The following is a 20,733-nucleotide window of genomic DNA, read 5'->3' on the forward strand; positions in this document are numbered from 1 at the left end:
TATTCCACTGTCTTAATTAAAAGCCTAAAGAGTATTGTTGAGTAAGATTTTAGTTATGATCATATTTCAATTCAGGCTAAAGAAATGCTGAAATAAATTGGTTGTTGAAAATTCTAAAATCCCAAGAGAAATTGCTGTGTTCCAGACACTCTTCTAGGTGCTTTTAGCTATGTTTAGATCATTTAACCCTCATAATGCCTATGTGGGGTAGGCGTTATTATTACATCCCCATTCAGCAGACAGACCTCTCTCGGTTACAGGTTACACAGCTAGTATGTAGCAGCCTAGGCAGTCTGACTGTAGGCTGGCTCATAACCATTACTCTAAAGGCTGTTTTAAAACTTGAGGGAAACAGGTTACTTAAAGAAAATAGGTGTCAGTAGATACTTTTATCCTAAAATATAAGTAATTCTTAAATAGTAATAGCTGCCACTTATCATGCTCCTACTTATGTGTCTGGCTGTATGCTAAGCACTTCCTATACATCGTTTTATTCAGTCCTCAAAAAGCCTGTGAGGTAAAGGATTTATTATCCTTGTTGTACAGAAGATGCAGCTGAGGATTAGGGAAGTTCAGTAACTTGCTGAAGGTCATATAGAACTTGTAAGTAGCAGAGCTGAAATTTGCACCAGGACTCTTCACTTTCAAAGACCATCAGCGTCACCACTGCTGGGCTGCTTTCTCCATGTTATGATACACTCCCCTGTGCCTAATCAGCTTGTATTCCCTTCCTAAACAAAATTGTTGGTAATGAAAAATGTCGATCAAGAGGAGAAGATAAAGGAGTTTTAAAGTAGAGGAAAATTGTCATATTAAAATACAACAAAAATATTTTTGGTTGTCATAAAAAAAAAAAAAATCTGTCAACAAGCATATCTTGCACTCTGTTCCAGAGTGTTACAATATTATCACAGAGTTTTGACATTGTGATATAAACGTGTTTTGTTTATAATTGGAAGACTGTGCAGCTAGAATAACTTTTTGCTTGGGAAGTCGATATCCTAGATAAAGCATTTCATTTTTGCACAGAGAAATTAATCACAGTACCTATTCAGTGAGAATTAGCAGTGAAATTTCTAACCTTATAGGTGAGAGAAATATTTGTTGCCCAGTTGAGAAAGTGACTTTTATTTTAAATAAAATATAAAATAAGTAAGAATATTAGTGAGTCAGATTCCTCATTCCTGACCTTATCAATAAAAGACGGTTTGAAAATAAGATTATGACACCAGAAGGCCAGTTCCCTTTAACTGCATGTAACAAGGATATGGTACTGTATTCTGGAAAAACACAAGGGTAAAAAAACAAATAATAATTAAATCTAATTATAGATTTTGGTGTCAGTAAGACCTGGTGCTATACTTGCCCTGAAAATTTGGGATTAACCTCTTTAAGTTTCAGTGGATATAACAACAGAACCTTCTTTCAGTGATTGTTATGAAATAATGGACATGTAAAGAACTCGGCCAATCTTTGGTGCATAATATGTTCTTAAGTGTATTGTTTTCTTATTATTACTTCTTATTAATACTGTTTCCACATTTCTGGATGTGCTTGGTCAGGATTCTGTTTCCTTCAGGGGTTCTGTTCATCCATCTGTTTCGTAATACCCCTTCTAAAAGACTATTCATATTGACCCCACCCTGCCAACCCTCTAGCTAAAGGAAGCATCAGAACCCAAAGGGGCTTAGTCACTTTTAATTTTAAGGAGTTAGCAAAATCAATTTATTGATTGGAAATAAAACATTCAGTGAACATTTCTTGTGGAGTCCTGCATTGGAATTGTTTCTCGGTGAAGATAAATATCCATATGTATATATTCCCAAGTGATATGGGTTAAATTTAATGAAATACCACGAGTTAAAGTAAGGAAAGTAAGAACTGAACACACTTCTATAATGAAGGAACACGAATATACAAGCAGAAAGCTGCTTTTGTGCTTCTCTTCAGCGATGGATTATGGCACATTTAGGATGAAGAAACTTTTGGGGTCAATCATCTTATTTTCCTTTTCTATCTCTGTTCCCTCCTAGAAAATGATTCTTCTCCTACATTTCATAAAATAAGTCATTGGCATTGTATTTGGGCATAAGAATACAGAAGAACTTCCCTCATACTTAGGTCTTATAGCTTTAGTTTACTAAAGTTTACTTTAAAGGAAAATATAATATGCATTATGGAAACCACAAACATGTAACTGTTAATTATCAGTGGACAATTTCAATCATGAAAAATGAAATATACAGAAAATTCTAAGATATAATTTTAGCCTTTGGGCTCAGTTTGGTTTTTTGTTTGTTTGTTTGGGGGGTTTTTTTGTGTTTTTTTTTAACCATTCATTAAAGCTTTTAGGCAATCTACAGTAATTAATTGGGAATTTATTTTCTTTGACTCTGAAAAATGCCAATTTTAAGTTATGTCACTCTGATATGTGATTGTTTCTAATAACTATTAATATAGCCATCCACAAACCACTTATTTCAGTGGCCACAGTACTTACTGGGATAGATTTGTGGGCTCAAAGGTTATTATTTCCAGTTTAATATGAAACAAATTCAGAAGATCACATAAGCTAATTTTAGCATAATAAGCTGATTTTAACATGTTGTAATTACCAAGTCTAACTTCAACACTGTTTTTACAGAGAAGACAGTTTTCTACTATCACTTCAACTAGTGTCCTTTCTCCAGTTATCAGCAATTTTCTTATTTTCACTCTACCTCCATCTCCCCACTCTCTATGGAGTAAGAGCCTCCATAGTAATTAATTGATTTCTCTTGGAAAAAAAATTTTTATTGCATAATAATGGTGATTCTTCCCATTCTCAGATAAGCAAGTATTCTTCAGCAGTTGTGATAAGTTGTTTTTAGTATGAAGTAAGCCAGGGAGCTCAGATTCCAGTGAAATTTCATGTGTCCCTGGAAATGATCTTTCTAAGAACTAGTGAACATTTTATTTATCTCATGCTTACTGTGTTGGCATCATTGTGTTAAATTATTATTGTTACAAAAAGGGAGTAAATTAGTGCCTTGGTAATTAAGACTATAGAACTCCTTTATATTTTGTTGGGATATTTGGTTTCAAAGGTATTATCCCTTTTCTTAACACTGAACAGAAGTGTGGTCTGAGTCTTCAAGAAACTAAGGATATATTTGTAAAGGTAACAGCATTTGAAACAACAGAACATCATAAGTACAGAGTATTATAGAGTATTATAAAGGATTTATTTTGAACCCTGAGAATGGAATACATTAGGTTAAAAATTTTAAATCCCTTAAGTTTAGTTTTAAAGAAAATATAAGTAGCCTGTGCCTGGTTTCCTTTAAAGCCATTTTTGTCACTGACTTCAGGGTAAAGCTCTGAATTAGGATTGGAATGGGTCCATTCCACTTTAGAGCATTCTTGGCATGGTTAGATTAGCATTAGTTCATTCCTGGTGAGAAAGAGGTAGAATCAGTTCAGCCTATGAATTTGACCTGATTAAGCCAGGAAAAGCTTCCTAGAATTGAGTTTGATTCTCCTGGGCAATCTCAGCCTCAATCTCAAATTCTGGAGCTGAGTAGTATATAGTGACTTGATTAAATGGTATGGACTTTAAAACCATTTTCCTACTTAAAATTGTAGTCTTACCGTACAGTACAAGTAAAATTCCTCATGGATACATGTCCCAATTGGAAGTTGAAATATTCAGTGGCCACATTTTCTGGAATAGTTAACCTTAATACCATTCTTAGCTTTAAAATCTTTCTGAACAGTAAATGAAAATTGATAATGAGGAAAATGAACATTTATAGGTGTTTTTATTTTATTTTATTGTTTTCTTTTTTTCTTTTTTTGCGGTACGCGGGCCTCTCACTGTTGTGGCCTCTCCCGCTGCGGAGCACAGGCTCCGGATGCGCAGGCTCAGCCGCCATGGCTCACGGGCCCAGCCGCTCCGCGGCACGTGGGATCTTCTCGGACCGGGGCACGAACCCATGTCCCCTGCATCGGCAGGCGGACTCTCAACCACTGCGCCACCAGGGAAGTCCCTATAGGTGTTTTTAGTATTAATTGCTTCTTAGTAAAACTGAAAATCCTTTCTAACATTTTAATGGTATCATTTGTTTTTAAATTAAAAAAAAAAAAAACAGTTGCTGAGGTGCAGTTTTGAGCCATTCCCTTTTTCTTTGTACTTCAATTTTTATTTTATTTTTTTTATATACATCAGGTTCTTATTATCTGTTTTATACATATTAGTGTATATATGTCAATCCCAGTCTCCCAGTTCATCCCACCACTACCACCCACCCCCACTTTCCCATTTCTTTAAACGTTTCTATTACAAAATATTAAAACACCTGTTTTTTCTCAGAGACCAGCATGCTGATGATGTCAAAGAAGACTTTGAAGAGAGAACAGAGAGTGAAATGAGGACATCACATGAAGCCACAGGTACCCATAATAATCTCATATTATTGATGGCTATTGATGGGTATTACTATTAATACTCAACAATCAAAACTTAACTGGAATGTAGCAGTCCCTTTTATACATTAAAGATAAACTTCATTTGGTTGGTTCTGTTAGCACAGGCAATAAAAGTTTATTGTTCAGGATAAATTTGGTGTATACTTCACAATGATATGGGTCCATCTGTGACCTGTATTTACAGTCTGTTTCACATATCTGTACAATATTGTATATAAAGTTTGGATAAGGCATTCTGTTTGCTCCTTGTCGTAAATTTTTTTGATATTGTTGATATCATTTGCTTCATATGTTTCAGACTCATCTCAGAATGTGTTGAAATTCCAATAGAACTAATATGGTCTTAATCTAATACCACAAAATGAAAAGGAAATTGCTTGAACAAAAGTTTTAAGTTGTATTGGAGAAAGTAATTTGTCTTACATCTTTGCTGAATAGATATTACAGTGGTTTAACTGAACAATGAAGTCGTAATGACTGTTACTCATAGTATAAATGGTATTTATAATTTATGCATAGTGTTATAATTATTTTTTATAAGAAAATGTTGTCCCGATTATGATTTTAATGATTGTCCCTGGGGACTTTGCTTGTCATGTGCTTTATTTGGTTTAGACTGTTTATAAGATTGTAGAATGGCACCTAAGGACTGTTTGCCTATAATGACCTATTCCATAAGTGATGCTTTGATTTCCATATCTGATTGTCATAAAGCGGTAATCTATGATTAATTTAAAAGTTATATTCTCTGCTGTCCTCAGCATGTTTCATGGTGTTTAGTCTTGCACCACATACAAACCCTTCAGATGGCCAGGGTTTGCATCCCTGATCTATTACCACCTGCTAGCTGTGTAATCTTGGACATTTCATGGAATACGTTTCAGTGCTTGTTTCCTTATCTGTCCAGAAGGTTGATGATGGAAACTCCCTCCCACAGTTGTTATGGGCATTGAGTACAGTAACATTTGTAACTTGCTTAGAACAGTGCTTGGCACATAATAAGTGCTATAATGTTTCTGGTCATTTAGAAAGGAAGAAAAACATTTAATTTACGAAGCTTTTGTCATCGGGGTATATCGGGTTCTTAATCAAAGGCTTCAGCCTTTCTTTGTGAATGGTGGTTAGGAGCACGGCCTTCATTCTCTTCTCAGCTCCACCAGTACTAGCTGTGTGGCTGGCTTTGGGAAAAGTATTTAACTTCTCTGTTCCTCAGTTTCTTAATAGTACCCACATCACTGGATTATTATGAGGAATAAATGCATCAGTGGCCAAAGTATTAGCTGCTAGTGGTAGTAGTAGTAATAGCAGAAGTAGTAGTAGTATTGTGAAATGAGTGTCTATTGCATGGAATTAGCTGATCATTGCAAGGTTTAGATAGATTCATAATAAAATCTTCTGGGCTCTGAACTTTTTGAGGGAGTAATAATTTGACAACCTTTTCAGTTTCTTCCTAATTTCGTGATGCAATTCACTTTTCATTTTATTTGCTGAGCTGATTTTGATCACTCTTTTCTGAACATAGTCTAATTAATGGAGAATTTCAGGTTTATTAACATGATATGCATGGTGTTCTCTCTTTTTCTGTGATAGTTTTATGTCTTTTCAAACTTTGTATATTTTTATCCTATTTTTAAAATTTGAATTGCCTGAGTTTTTCTGTTTTACAATTCTTTCCAAAGAAACATTGCTAGGATCCATATATAACTCTGTTATTTTTGTCACCCATAAAACCTATAGTTCAATATGCGTATTTTACTTACTGTCTTATTTTTCATTAGTGAAAGGGAGCCTCATAAAAACAAGCTGCTTTGAGAATTTTTGCACATATGTTCCTAAGTAAGGTTCGCATATTAATAGCTCATCCAGTTTTAGCCTCCTAAAATGAGTTTGATGACTTCCCTTCTCTTTTGAAACATTTTATGTAAAACTTCCATAAAGTTAATTTTTACTGTAGTGAAATCATGTTATTATGATTGTCAGCTTTTATTTAACTGCTTTCTCAGCTTTAGATTTCCTTTTTTTTTTTTTTGAAAATTTTTTCCAGATTCATGTTGTATGGAAAAGATTTGAATTTCACTTCCTGACATTACCATTTAAGAGTTCATTGGTTGTCTTTCCCTGGACCCCATGATCCTTCAGTCCAAAATGAGATCTTATGGTGTCTGAGGGCTCCTGTACCTTGGTGATGTTGGTGATATCTCAGATCCTAGTCAGTGGGTAGATGCGTTTAGTTTTTTCTGTCCTCCTGCCTCGCAGGTCTCAGTAGAGCCATGACCTAGTGTCTCAGATTGGGCTCTCTGGAAACAGACATTGGGAGTGCTGTGTGCAGAAGGTTTTTGGTGGGTACTTTTGGGAACGATACCAATGAGAGAGTGAGAGAAGCAACAGTGGGCAGAATGAGCTGTGATGCAGTTATAGCAGAAGCCTCAGTCGATCCCACAAATGAGCTCCAGATGACCCTTCCGAGTTATCCCGAATTTAGGCATGAGGACCAGGCCTTTGTATTGACCAGTCCTTGGATGTTGGCTGAGACGGGCCGTGTCCTTGGGCAAGGAGCCTCCCTTTGGCTAAGGGCAGTTCCTGGAGAGGGAGGTAGCTCTGAGGCATAAGCAGTCAGCAGGTAGGAGAATGAATCTCTGGGTTCCGAAGGGGGAGCCCACCACAGTGTCCACTACACCGAGCTAGTCATTTGGTCTCTGACTTTCCTTTAAGAAAAATCAAACAGAACTGAAAAAAACTGAACAACAAACCAGAACATCCTTTCACATATGTGGGATTAGGCCCAATTCAATCCAATCTTTTTGTTTTAGACAATGAATCTGGCTCCTAAATTCAGTCTTTGCATTATTTTGCCTGAGATGTCATGCGCTTTATTTACTTTTTCTTTTTAGATCCAGGATTTTTTTTTTAATCCAGAAAAATTCCTTCAGTTATTATTTTTGTTATTACTTTTGTTCTTTTCTCCTTTTTGATTGGTAATACCTTTTACTCTTGGGTTAGATCCAAAGGATGTTATTCAAAATATTTAACAATTGGTTTGACAGCCAACATTGCACAGGACAGTTAAAACAAACACCAGCCTTAGTGCTGGAGCAGAGTTTGGAAGCTCCCTGCTGTACTTCGGTGCAGCATCTGGAAGTCCCGCAAGGGCCTGACTGCTGAGGATGGAGGGGACTGTTACCAGCCATTATGGAAGTATTTTAATATTTCAACAGCTTATGCATTTTTTGATATTCTAGACATATTTCTCAAGTTGAAATGTCTTACTCTAGCTCTGTCAAGTCTACTAGTTACTGCCTTTAACGTGAATTTTAATAGTGGTTTTTATTTTCCTTTAATTTCCTGCACTGGCTTGTTTTTTTCTTTTCATAGCCTGTTTTGTTTTGTAGACGTCATGTTCCCTTGTGCCTTACTAAAATCATGAAACGCTTCTGTCAATAAATCAATGGTCCTCTCCCAATGTTTTGTAGAACTTATCAGAGGCCCCTGGTGATTGTTTTTTATTTTATCACTTTTGAGTGCAGAGAAGTTTCCCCAGGTTTTTTGTGAAGAACACTTACCCCTCAATGCTCCCATTTGGGTGCCAGTAGAATTCCTCTTTCACCCCTGAGCCTGAGGGTCAGGTAGATGTGCTGAGCCTAGTAGGTGCTCACCAGTGTTCATTCACAATATCATTCACCAGTGGTGGAATAGGGGAAAGGAGAGAAATCTTCCTGCAGTTTGTGCCCTATTTAGTATAGAGGAGTCTGAAAAGAAGCCGCCCTGTATTCCTTATAGCTAGTAGGATTTAAGATTCAGTAAGCCCATGAGAACTATTTTGTTTGGAGTCTTAGAGCAAATTGATTTTTAAAAGCACTTCCCCCTAGAAAAACATCTTCCTACCTTGTTTCTTCAGTTAATTCAATTTAATTCCATACAATATGTGTGATTATGAGCCTTTTTGATTTTTTGATGATTGCCACTATGCTACCGAATTTGACCTTTGGGGACCTTTACTGAATACAATGCATCACTTTTTCTTCTTTTTCTTTTTGTTGGCTTCTGTCTCCTTTGCCTGAAAGATAAACTAATTCATTTCCTCCATTGTAGGAAGGTCCATTAATAAAGGATCCTATAAATTGACCTTCAAATTTAAACTCCTGTATTCCTGGGAAACGTGTAATTTTCTTTTCCCTTCTGCAAACATTCTCTCTCAGGGGTGCTGATATGCAGAAAGAGTTGAATTTTATTTTGTAATGTACTAGATTCTCACTTGAAGAATCAGGCTTGCCTTTTGCTTCCATAGCAGTTGGTTTTTATTTTGGTTGTTAACCTTGAAATGATCCTCAAATATTTTTCACGCCTGCGTTTAGGATCTTGGAGCTAATTTTATCCACACTCCTTGATGCTGTGATCCATTTATTTTACCCAATCATTGTTATTGTTCATCCTTTTTATATTTAGTCACCAGTTAGTAACTCCATTAAAAAAAACTTGGTTGACAGATGTATCCCATTTCTCCTGGCTTTTTTCCCTTTCGCATTAAGAGCATTTTTCTATAGGCTCGTGGAATATTAGCTTAAAAGGGTCACTGATTCCTTTTCATCTTTGCCTTTTTATATTCAGGATACTCTCAGTGGCATGCCTTTCTTTCAAGATAGGAATAAGTTTTCCCACTTGCTGAGTCTTTACTATATGTCAGACACTGGAATAAGCATTTTTAAAAATATCATGTAGTCGTTACAGTGATCGTGTCACATTGATTTAGCCAAAATTTAGAGCTAGTTAGTGGCAGAACAGGGACTTGAATCCATGTATATCAGACTCTTAAACTCACCCCCTTGACCATGACCCTGTACTTTCTTATTAGGAGACAGAAGATCCAGGGTCACTTTCTGATGCTTCCCCTATCTCACAGGGTGGCTTTGGGCTTTGCCCTGTCTCACAATGTGTTTTCCTCATCTTCGGGTTAGCTACCTCCTAGCATTGTTTTGAAACTAAAATGAAACAAGGCAGTTGGAGATTCTGGTCTCACTTCTGTCACTGGCTTCAAGGGATAAGGAATGAGTCAGGACAAGTGGAAAGTCATGCTGTGGCTTGTTGATTTAGCATTGTTCAGACTTGGAAACAGGAAGCAGAATGGGATCTGAGTCCGAAAGCAGCAGGGAGCATGAAGAGAACTTTTCCTTTTCTCTGGATCTTGCCCTCCCTGTGGTTCTACTGGGCCCGAATGGGAACAGTCCTGTAGGAAGCAGGTTCTCATGCTCCATGGTAGTGAAGACATCTCTTTCTACTGGGAGATTTCATGTTTGGTTTAGATGGTGGTCTCTATTCTGAAGATTATTGTCTTGATTCTGCATGAAACATTGGAGGATATATTTCTTCAGGATCACCTTTATCAGACCTGTCTTCTCACAAGAGTTAATCTTCTCCTTCACTTTTTCCTACCCTATGCCAAATCAAGGATTTTAATACCTCTATTCTCAGCCAGAACTGAGAGACATTTGTATTTGCAAATATCTGCTTTGGATAACTACATTATTATCTATTAAACTTCATTTCAAGAAAGTCTACAAGAATATGCTGTATTGATGTAGCCTTCCACATTGCATTGTAAGTGCTGAATAAGTAATTGCTGAATGAGTGATTTCCATATTATAAACAATATATGTAAATGGTAGAGGCAGGGCTTTACTATCCATCCATAAAGTATCAACATAAGAAAAATATTCCTCATTTGATAATTGTCTAGAGAGATGAAATAGCAGTAAGACCAAAGATCCACAAAGTTATTTCTCTTAACGCTACTCCCATCTAATATTTTCTTGCTTCTGTTATTAAGGGAGCCCAGCAATTGATGTTTTAATAATTATTTCCAAAAATGCATTAAATTGCTTTCCAAGTCACCAAAGTGAGGCTTTCATTTTTTTGTTATTATTTTTGAGTAACAATAAGTATCTTATCCAATATCAGCTTCTGGTTTTATATAACTTATTGTTAAAATAACATATTTATTATAGAATAATTAGAAAATACAGGGAATCAAATAGCAGAAAATCAAAATTATCTGTAATTTTATTTTCCAACACACCATTTTCTGAATTTTGGGGAGTTTTTTTGGGATTTTTTAATATCTGAAATATTGTACTAACTACTTTGTAACCTGCAGTTTTCTAACTACGTAATATTACAATCATTTTTACATAACTATTTATACTAATTACAAAATAATATTAAATACTCCCTCTGTGGATCGATGCTCAATGCAGCATCATTTAATGGACCAATCTCTAGTGGGTATCTAAGGTAGTTATTTCCTGTCTCTCACTATTATAAACGCTCTTGCAGTAAACCGTGGTACTGATTAGGATTAGCGGGGGTGTGTGTGTGTGTGTGTGTGTGTGTGTGTGTGTGTGTGTGTGTGTGTGTGTGTGTGTGACATAAAACCCATACAAGTGGTTTATATCAGGAAAAAGCAGTCTCTCTCTCTCTCACATGGAGGAGGCTCAAGGGTAGGTGCTCCAGGATTTGATGGTGCTCAACAGTATTAGGAAGTCAGGTTCCATGTATCTTGTTGCTCTCTTTTGCAGAGTGTCTTTTCCCAAGGTCTTATCTTGGTCAAGGGTGGTTCTGGGGGGCTAGTTATTCAGTTACTGTTCTCCCCCAGGAGGAAGGAGAGTCAGGGTGTGGGAGTAGTGAGAAAAAGTTTGACCATATACCTTGGGTAAATTTTCTTCTTGGGAAACTTCAAAAAAATACATAGAACTCCTTAAAAAATATTATTTTTCATGCAGCTAAATCATTTGAGAGGAGGGTGGTGAGAAATCTGACCCTCATAAAATGCTATTGGCAGAAATGTCTTCCAGAATAAAAAAGCTTTGTTTTCTAAAGCACATTATACACATTCAAACCTGCTCTTCCCTACTCTTTGCACTGAGCCAGCTACTTGAGCCAGAGTCTCTGTGCGTTTATTTTAGTCTATATCACATGTTAAAATAAAAACCTGGAGTCACATTTCTGTGCATTTCAAGGGATCCAATACATATCCACTCAAATGAAGTTGTTTTCTTTATCCTTTTTGGATTGGGAGCATGTACCTAACATCTTCTGAGGAGATGGCATATTCTGTGGTTGGTAAATGCTACAGTTGCCCCATTCGTCAGAAAATAACACTGGGCATCAGTCAACATGAAAGAATCAGCAAGAGGAAGGGGGGTCTTAAGGTGAAGGATGCAAAGTTGGTATTAGTATTGGAGTGGTGTATGAGTCTAGGCCTATGTGTAATGTCAGCTTCGAAGACATGCAAACGCCACCAGAAATATAGGAGCTTTAGGGTTTTTAGTCACTTCTTTAGAATGGCTCAGTTATTTTTCTAAGGAATAATGATGTAGGAGCTTTAGAAATGAACTGTGAGTAATACAACTTTAGCAGGAATAGAATGAACATAGAATGGAGCTTCAGTGAAGGAGGAAACAGTGCCAAGTGTCAACAGAACATAAATAGTTATAGAAGAAAGTGTATGGCTTTGGAAAAAACTGACACTCTGTGGCAGGCAATCCAAATACAAGTTACAAAGTAGACTGTGTTGTTTTACTCTAGTGTGGAACTAGAACTCTTACCATTTCATGTAAGTCCGTCTCCTGAAGGATTTACAAATAATGTGTTGCAAATAATTGCTGAACTCTTGGGACTGTCTGAGATTAAGGAATGTTTTAAAGTTACCCCATATTTATGCAAAACAAAGCTTTCTTGAACTCTGGGCAATTTTAAAAGAATAAAAACAAACTGGTACAGGTTTGTATATTTGGCTCATAATAGATTTTCAGTAAAATAGGATGAAGACCTAAAACCTTAAAACCAATTATATGAGATTCGGTGGATGAAATGTGGAAAGAGGGACCATGAAGGGTTTTTTATAAAATATTTGAAGCATTGGAAGGTTTCATGGGGAGCAGACACAGTTTTCTATATGAGCTCAGTCAGGTAGAGCAAGGACCAGTGGGTGTTAGCTCCAGTAAGATAGATTTTTTTTTTCTTTTAATTCAGTATAGCGACTTTTCTAACATTCAGAGCAATTCAAATTTACATTAGGCTAGTTGAAGAGAAAAGTTATCAAAGAGCCACAATAAAACAGTAGGAAGTAGTTTTTAAAAAACTATTCCACTTATAATAGCAACAGAAAACATCAGACACACAAAAATAAATTTAACAGAAGATATGCAAGACCTCTACATGAAAATGACAAAACATTGAAGAGGGGTATTTTAAGATCCAAAGAAATGGAGAGAGATTCCTTGTTCTTGAATTGAAAGGCTTGATATTGTGAAGATGTTCTCTCTCACCGAATTGATGTATATTCAGTGGTTTTCCCAATGTAAATCCTAGCATTTTTTTTAACAAGCAGATCCTAAAGTTGGAAACGCAAAGGGGTAAGGATAGTCAAGGAGTCTTGAAGAAGACCTAGATCACAGATATCAGTACACTCATAAAATGAGAGTAATTAAAGCCTGTGGGTCGGTGTGAAGAGACCAGTGGGACAGAAGAGAATATTTGAAAACACAGTTAGATTTATTTTTAAGCTGGCACTGCAGTACAGCAGGGAAAGGATGGTTGGTCTTTTTCATTAAATCATGGTTGGGCAATTAGAAATCCATGTGGAAAAAAACCATGAATATTGATCTTTACCTCATACCATAACAAAAATAAATTTCAGACGGATTGTGACCTCAACGTGAAAGGTAAAACATGAAGTGTTCAGAGGAAAACAGAGGAGGCTATCTTCAGGACCTTGGGGTGAGCAAAGATTTCTTCAAAAGTACTATCCCTAAAAGAAAAAATTAATAAATTTTACTACAATTAAGAACTTCTGTTTATCAAAAGACCTTTTTAAGAGAGTAAAAAGAAGACACAGAGTGGGAGGAGATATAAGTAATACATATTTTCAAGAAAGGATTCTTACCCAGAGTATATATATATATATAGATAACTTCTACAAATCAGTAAGAAAAAGGCAAGATGGCCTCATGGAAAAATGGGCATAAAATAGATAAGTACGTCACAAAAGAGGTTCTCCATATGACCAATGAACTTACAAAAAGATTGTCAACTTTGTCATCAGACAAATGCGGTTGTAACCACAGTATGATGCCATGACACCCGCACCAAAAGGGTTACAGTGAGCAAGATAGACAGTACCACATGCTGATAAGAACATGTATGGAGCATTTGGAACTCTTATGCTGTTAGTAGGTGTGTACTACACAGCTGTTTTGGAAAACGGGTGGAATTTGCTGAGACTTAATGTACACAAACGTCATAACCACAAAGTCCCACTCTTCAGTATGTATGCAACAGCAAGGCATACATATATTCAAGGAAAGATATGTACGAGAGCGTGCACAGCAACACTGTCGGTCTTAGCCAAAACTTTAAAACAACTCAAATGTCCATCAGCTCCAAATTAATTGTGAGATATTCATAACAACGAAAAACCACACAGCAAAGAGCAGGTGAGCTACAACTACATACAGCAATGTGGATGAATCACACAGACACTATTGAGAGAAAGAAGCCAGATACCAAGTTTCCATCAAACTTACAGTTCAGAACCAGGGCAAAAGAAGCGAGGGTGTTCGAAGTCAGGGAAGTGGCTTCCTTGCTGGGTGGGGTGTGATTGGAGGGGGTTCTAGGTGTGCTGCCACCTTCAGTTCTTAGCTGAGCTGGTGGGCAGAGCGGAGAGTAAGTGTGGGGAGGTGCCTTCTTCTGATGGGCTTTGAGTCAGTAGTTTTCAGAAAAGATTTCCGTTCTAAAGGATCCGATCTTACGGAAATAATGATGGACAAACTCTAAGTCAAGAGTCCCAAGGAAAAAAAAAAAACATTGGCTAGAAAACAGCTGTTTTAGAAGAGCAGCAGGTAAACTAGGTTTGGATTCAGAAGAACTGGCAGATAGATAGAATATTCTGTAGTTTTAACTTTGATCTTCACAAGTGAAGAATGACAAAAGCATTTGCCTTTATGCTATTTTATCTTTATTTCAATAATTTCATATCCCCTTTCAAAAAATATAAGTTGGCTATTTGAAAAATCGATGTGATTAGTAAATAGAAATTGGAAGAACAGAACAGGGCTGAAGTAAAAGGAGAGAACAGGTATGGTAACTGCAGGGTAAACACAGCGGCTGGACTTGAGCCTGCAACTTGGCTCTTACTTTTAGGACATGCAAAGCCAAAAGGGAACCAAATATAATTTCGTAGGGTGAGAGTTATTTTCCTTGTCACTAAAGCTCGGGGGCAGATTTCTTATCTGAAGCATTAAAGAGGGAACGTTGAATGGTGTGATGATGCATGTCTTCAGTGATGGGTGATGTGGCAAACGTGTCGGTTGAACTTCAGGTTGTTTCTTATGGTGACTTTCAGTAAAGATGAACGAGAGTGTAATTATTCAATGAATGTAATGTTGAACCAATGCTTTACCTTGCTTCCATGCTACTCATTGTTTGGGGGCGACACATGGCATTGGGGGCTTTTTTGGCTGCTTTTCAGAGAGTGAATTCCTGATTGTTTCTGTCAACCAGGTGCCCGGGAAGAACCCAGCGTACAGCAGGCACAGCGGCGGTCGGCGGTCTTTCTGTCCTTTAAGTCCCCAATTCCATGTCTGCCCTTGCGTTGGGAGCAGCAGAGCAAACTTCTCCCAACTGTAGCCGGCATCCCTGCCAGTAAAGTTTCCAAATGGAGCACAGATGAGGTATATTTTATTTTCTTGGTCTGCCAGGGGCCAGACGTAGGAGTACTGGCTTAAGGAGAGGGCAACATGAATGCATGTGGGATTTAGTCTTTTTTTTCTGAAAGAGAAGAAATTATTCTGAGAGAAACAATGAAAGTATAGGTTAAATATTTTGAACCTGTAGCATTTAGATTCTGGCTTCTTTTTTTTTTTTTTTTTTTTTTGGCGGTACGCGGGCCTCTCACTGTTGTGGCCTCTCCCGTTGCGGAGCACAGGCTCCGGACGCGCAGGCTCAGCGGCCATGGCTCACGGGCCCAGCCGCTCTGCGGCATGTGGAATCTTCCCAGACCGGGGCACAAACCCGCGTCCCCTGCATCGGCAGGCGGACTCTCAACCACTGTGCCACCAGGGAAGCCCCCGGCTTCTTTTTTTAAACTGGAATTTTAATCATATTTTTAACAGGTGTCAGAGTTCATACAGAGCTTACCTGGATGTGAAGAACATGGAAAGGTATTTAAAGACGAAGTAAGTATTCCACTAAATTGCAGTATGTTACTTAAGGGGGGACAAAGCACTGAATGGCAGTGAATGGTGAAATGTTCTAAATTGGCAGAGGAAGGAAGAGACGGGTTATGTTGAAACTGACAAAGTGATATCGAGTCGTCTAACAAGCAGCATTAATCAGTTGTATAAAATTGTGTTTGTATAAAATTAGATGCAAAGGAAATTGTGCTATTTTATTGATGCCCCACAGCAGTAGCACTAAGCTCATTATTTAACAAAACAAACACAAAACTTAAAAACATGCATTTATATAGTGTATAGCACAGAAAGAAACCAACGCAAGAAAGAAGCAACGTTTCATTTTTAACAAAGTAAAATTAGTTCCCATTATTTTATTTTCAAACATCATTTTAACACCAAAATTAACTTCATTTGATGCTGATAGTTAATATTACCATTATTGCTAAAACAGTCCCTTAGATCTTATATATTTCTCAGTGATATTTATTCTAACTGATATTCATTACATCTATTACCGTCTGCTGTTGGAAGATGATTTTATTAGTTGTTTTCATCTGCCTGTCCAAAACTTCAATTATAAGGGATGATTAATAATGATACTACCTCTAGTGAGCATTAGGACAAAAAGGAATTCTACTTCTAACTACACTAGAAGCAGGAGACTCTTTTCACTAGAGACCTTTAAAAATAAGCCACTTGCCTGTCATCTCCTCCAAGCAGACCAGTCAGTTATCACCCTGATCTCAGAAGGTACAATGAGGACTAAGTCGTCTCAGAAGGCTTTGTCCAGCATCTGCTGTCTGCAGCTGTAAGATACCTTGTTTGCTCCTATGCTCAGCCTCCACTGTTCAAATAGCACACTTTCAGTTAAGAACACTGCAAGAGTGTCGGCACAGCCAAGAATTGAGCCGCCGGTCGCCAATGTCATTATACTGTTAGGTATCATTTATGCTTTATGTGGGTGCCTGTTAAAATGCACAAGGATCTGATTGTCATCAGCCCTTTTCTGATTTATGGTCTTACTTTCAGAAATGTTCTCTCTTCTTTCTAGTTGAAGGTCAAATTAAAGGATTTGCAGTTATTCAGATTTTGAGTTTCTTAAAGCCCAGGTCCCAAGTGTCTTTGTGGGTTACTCTCAGTCGATTTTCGATCCCTGAGCAGACGTAGATTCCTGCAGGGAGCTGTTGCTCTTTCTTTGAAAGAGCCATGTAGTAACATTACCTTTGAAAATGATGAAACAATTTTAAAAATAAATTTCTAGCACATCTATTTTATAAATTCTACTTTTGCTTCTGTTGATATCTAGCCAATCCGTATAGATTTGCTCTGTTATTTAGGTTAAGTAGGATTCAAATTCAAATGATACGTTATTTCTTTGAATAACTTTTTTCTTCATATTATCTTTGGAGACACTCCCCAGGCACCTAATATCCTCAAAGACAGAGCCTTCTTTTGAAGAATGAGGCGATGAATGTTCTCTGTCAACATGTATCATTCATATGTTCATTCCACTATTCATTCACCCTGTGAAATCTTGTTAAATTCCTACCATTTGTATGATACTCCATGTAATGCTCTAGTAAGAGGGTTAATTCAGAGATAATAGGACATGATCCTTGCTCTCACATGTCTCACCAGGTCAGCAGGCGTGGGTTTTGAGTCCTAGATGAAAATGAGAAAACAAATCTAGCTAAAGTCTTGTAAGTCATCTCTGAAAGGCAAAGTGCAGGTGTGGGCTATTATTTGAAACCATCCCAGATGACTCCTTCTCTTACATACTCCGCATTTAATCTGTTGAAAACCCTATTGGATGTATTTTGAAAGCATTTAAGGGTCCCAGCTCCCTCTCCCCCCTCCACTGCTACGTGTGGTCAGAGCCACCATCCTCTCCTGCCTGGATTAAAGCAATAACCTCCTAGCCGGGCTCCCCGCTTCTATTTCTGCTCCTCTATGATCTTTTTTTAAAATAGTATTTTATTTATTTATTTTATTTTTGGCTGTGTTGGGTCTTCGTTGCTGCACGCGGGCTTTCTCTGGTTGTGGCGAGCGGGGGCAACTCTTTGTTGCGGTGCGCGGGCTTCTCATTGCAGTGGCTTCTCTTGTTGCGGAGCATGGGCTCTAGGCATGTGGGCTTCAGTAGTTGTGACTCACAGGCTTAGTAGTTGCGGCTCTTGGGCTCTAGAGCACAGGCTCAGTAGTTGTGGCGCACGGGCTCAGTAGTTGTGGCTCGTGGGCTCTAGAGCGCAGGCTCGGTAGTTGTGGCGCTCGGTAGTTGTGGCGCACGGGCTCACATCTCCACAGCATGTGAGATCTTCCCAGACCAGGGCTCGAACCCGTGTCCCCTGCATTAGCACTGCACCACCAGGGAAGTCCCTGCTCCTCTGTAATTTATTTCCAGCATAGCTGGGCTGATTCTGCTACAAGATAAAGTCAAATCATGTCACTCCTCTGTTCAGGTCTTTCCGGTAGTTAAATCAGAGCAAAAGCCAAGAGCCTCACAAGGGCGACAGTCTGACACCCCATCACCTCTCTCACCGCCTGACCTTTTCGTCCACTCTGTCCCCTGCTTGCACTGTTCCACACACAGACCTCCTTGCCATTCCTCAGATTATCCAGGTACACTCTGGCTCCCCCCTCTGCCTGGGATGCTCTTCCTCTAGGTGCTCACGTAGCTTACTCCACTTATCAATATCCTATCCTGACTATCCTCCTTCAATCTGCCACCTGCCACCACACATCCATCCTGGCCCTACTGTCCACTCATCTCCCCGACTCGCAGTTTTTTCATACCACTAATCACCTTTTAGAATTAGTTACTAATTAATTTGCTTATTATGGTTTTTCTTATAGTCTGTCTCCTACTACTAAAATGTAAACTCTACAAGGAGTTTTTATTTGTTTGCTTAGTTTTGCTTTTATCTGTTTTAGTCTGAGCTATATGCCCAGGCCCAAGAATAATATCTAGATTCTAATGGGTATTTAATAAGTTTCTGTTTAATGAATAGACTCATACCTTTACACTCTGAGAAAGACATTCAAAGAGCATGCAGAGTTACAACACTGGAAAAGAACCATGAGTGCACAGTGGAAAGAGCAATGAAATGGAAGGCAAGAACCCCAAGTTCCAAATCCTCCTTCAGAGTTTTGGGCCTTTAGCAAGATACTTAATCTCTGGAGCTAGACCAGTTTATATACATTACAAAAGTATAAACCAAAAATAAACGCAGCAATCCATTGCAGTAATTAGTTTTCAGAAAGTACTTTCTTAAATTATTTACTTCTTTCCAGTTGAGGCTTATCCTTATGGCTACACATCAGAGCAGCTTGTATGTAATATACTAAAGTTTGGCTCTAGCCTCAAGATGACTTTTTTCTTCCCAGGTTAGCTTTAAAAATAATAATCTACCAAAACTTATCCTTCTCATCCCACTCCTAGCTTTTAGACTCCAGCCTCGTTCTCTGCATGTTCCTTTTCATCAGTCATCTGTCACTTTAAATTCTTACTTAGTCCCAGAAGAAGACTCAGTAGGGCCCAAGGTTATAATAAACCATTCACTCTTTGTAGTGAGCTCTATGGGAACCCGGTATGTTGACATTTTAGTTAATGTCTTAGACGACTTCTATCAGACCCTTCATTCTACCAAGGTCTGTCTGGGTTGAGTGAAGTGTTAGTAGATCTGCCTCTCTGCTTGGACTTGTTTATCAGAGACCTGTCACAGCACAAGCAAATGAGACCAAAGCAAATGTTTCCAAAAACAATAGAACATTTCTCATAGCTGCCACTTAACTTGTCTTACACTTAGAAATTAACACTGCAGTGTCTTTACTTCTAGTTTATGACAGCAGGGTGTTTCCTTGCTGAAAATTAGCAAACTTTTTCCACATGATTGTTACTTAAAGTTGTATAAGATGACTCTTGTTCTTACTGATTAAGCATATAAGCAATTTAGACTTACAGGTTTTTATTTTTAGAGGAAAGGAAAATTTCAAGAAAGGGCAACTTCATTACATTAGGCTTTATTTAGTGAACTGCTGACAGAATTTATAGTAGTATTTGTTTGCTAGGGCTGCTGTAACAAAATACCATAAACCAGTAGCTTGAACAGCAGAAATGTAATGCCTCCCAATTCTGGAGGCTAGAAATCTGAACACAAGAAATGATGGCGTTGGCAAGTAGCTTCCTTCAAGGTCTGTGAGGAAAGGAGCTGCTCCAGGCCTCTCTTTGTGGCCTGCAGATGGTGTTCTCTTGTTGTCTTCTAAGTGTGTCTGTGTCACAATTTCCCCTTTTTATAAGAACACCAGTCATCTTGGATTAGGGACCCACCCTACTCTAGTATGACCTCATCTTAACTAATTACATCTGCAGTGACCCTGTTTCCAAATCAGGTCACATTCTAAGGTTATTGGAGGTTAGCACTCCAACATAGGCATTTGGGAGGAACACAGTTCAGCCCCTAATAGTACACTGCTGTCAAGGTTTCTAATGTCCTCCAAGGCAGAGAGCAAAAGTGTGTTTTACTTTTTGTACAAAATGAGAAGACTGAAAGAGAAGTGAATTAATTTTTTTAAGATGGTGGACTCCCCAAGAGCTGAAAATCATACAAAAAGACGACTACTCCTTTGCTCTACCCACTGAACCAGACATCATCTTCACAGAGTTGTATCTTTGAACCTCATAGTATCCTATTCTGTAGAAATGTAGACTTTTAGTCTTAGAAGGGAACCAGAGAGAGGAAGGATGCTTCTTACCATTACCCAAGTAGTAGAAGAGCCAGCCTAGAGTGTACACCTCTTCCCACCAGGCTTACATTCCTTCAGCTATACTGGTGGTTGCCATTGTTGGTTGTTAGTAATTCCTTTTCTTCTGTATTTGAAAAATAACTGTGGCTACTCTAAAAATGAATGTTATCACTGATTTTCTTTTCTTCGTGGTGGAAGGCATGTAGCCGATGTGTTTGCCTGAATTCCTTTGTTTATCCACAAGTATTTATGTACTTATTCTCATCTCTCATTTTAAAACCTGCCCTGATAAGAACTG

At 38.0% G+C, this 20,733-nt stretch overlaps 1 protein-coding gene across 9 annotated transcripts in view; it reads left to right on the forward strand.

Annotated features, from left to right (window-relative positions):
* The window catches only part of L3MBTL3 (L3MBTL histone methyl-lysine binding protein 3), a 118,899-nt gene that overhangs the window by 96,003 nt on the left and 2,163 nt on the right, over positions 1-20,733 (forward strand). For all 9 annotated transcript variants that reach the window (XM_019951856.3, XM_073789585.1, XM_073789583.1 and 6 more), the window contains 3 exons: positions 4,352-4,431; positions 15,022-15,191; positions 15,633-15,695. In XM_019951856.3, coding sequence (XP_019807415.1) covers positions 4,352-4,431; positions 15,022-15,191; positions 15,633-15,695 — 313 coding nt within the window. The remainder of the gene's footprint in view (positions 1-4,351; positions 4,432-15,021; positions 15,192-15,632; positions 15,696-20,733) is intronic.

The sequence above is a fragment of the Tursiops truncatus genome, chromosome 12 (genome assembly GCF_011762595.2).
Source record: "Tursiops truncatus isolate mTurTru1 chromosome 12, mTurTru1.mat.Y, whole genome shotgun sequence".
NCBI classification, from domain to species: domain Eukaryota; kingdom Metazoa; phylum Chordata; class Mammalia; order Artiodactyla; family Delphinidae; genus Tursiops; species Tursiops truncatus.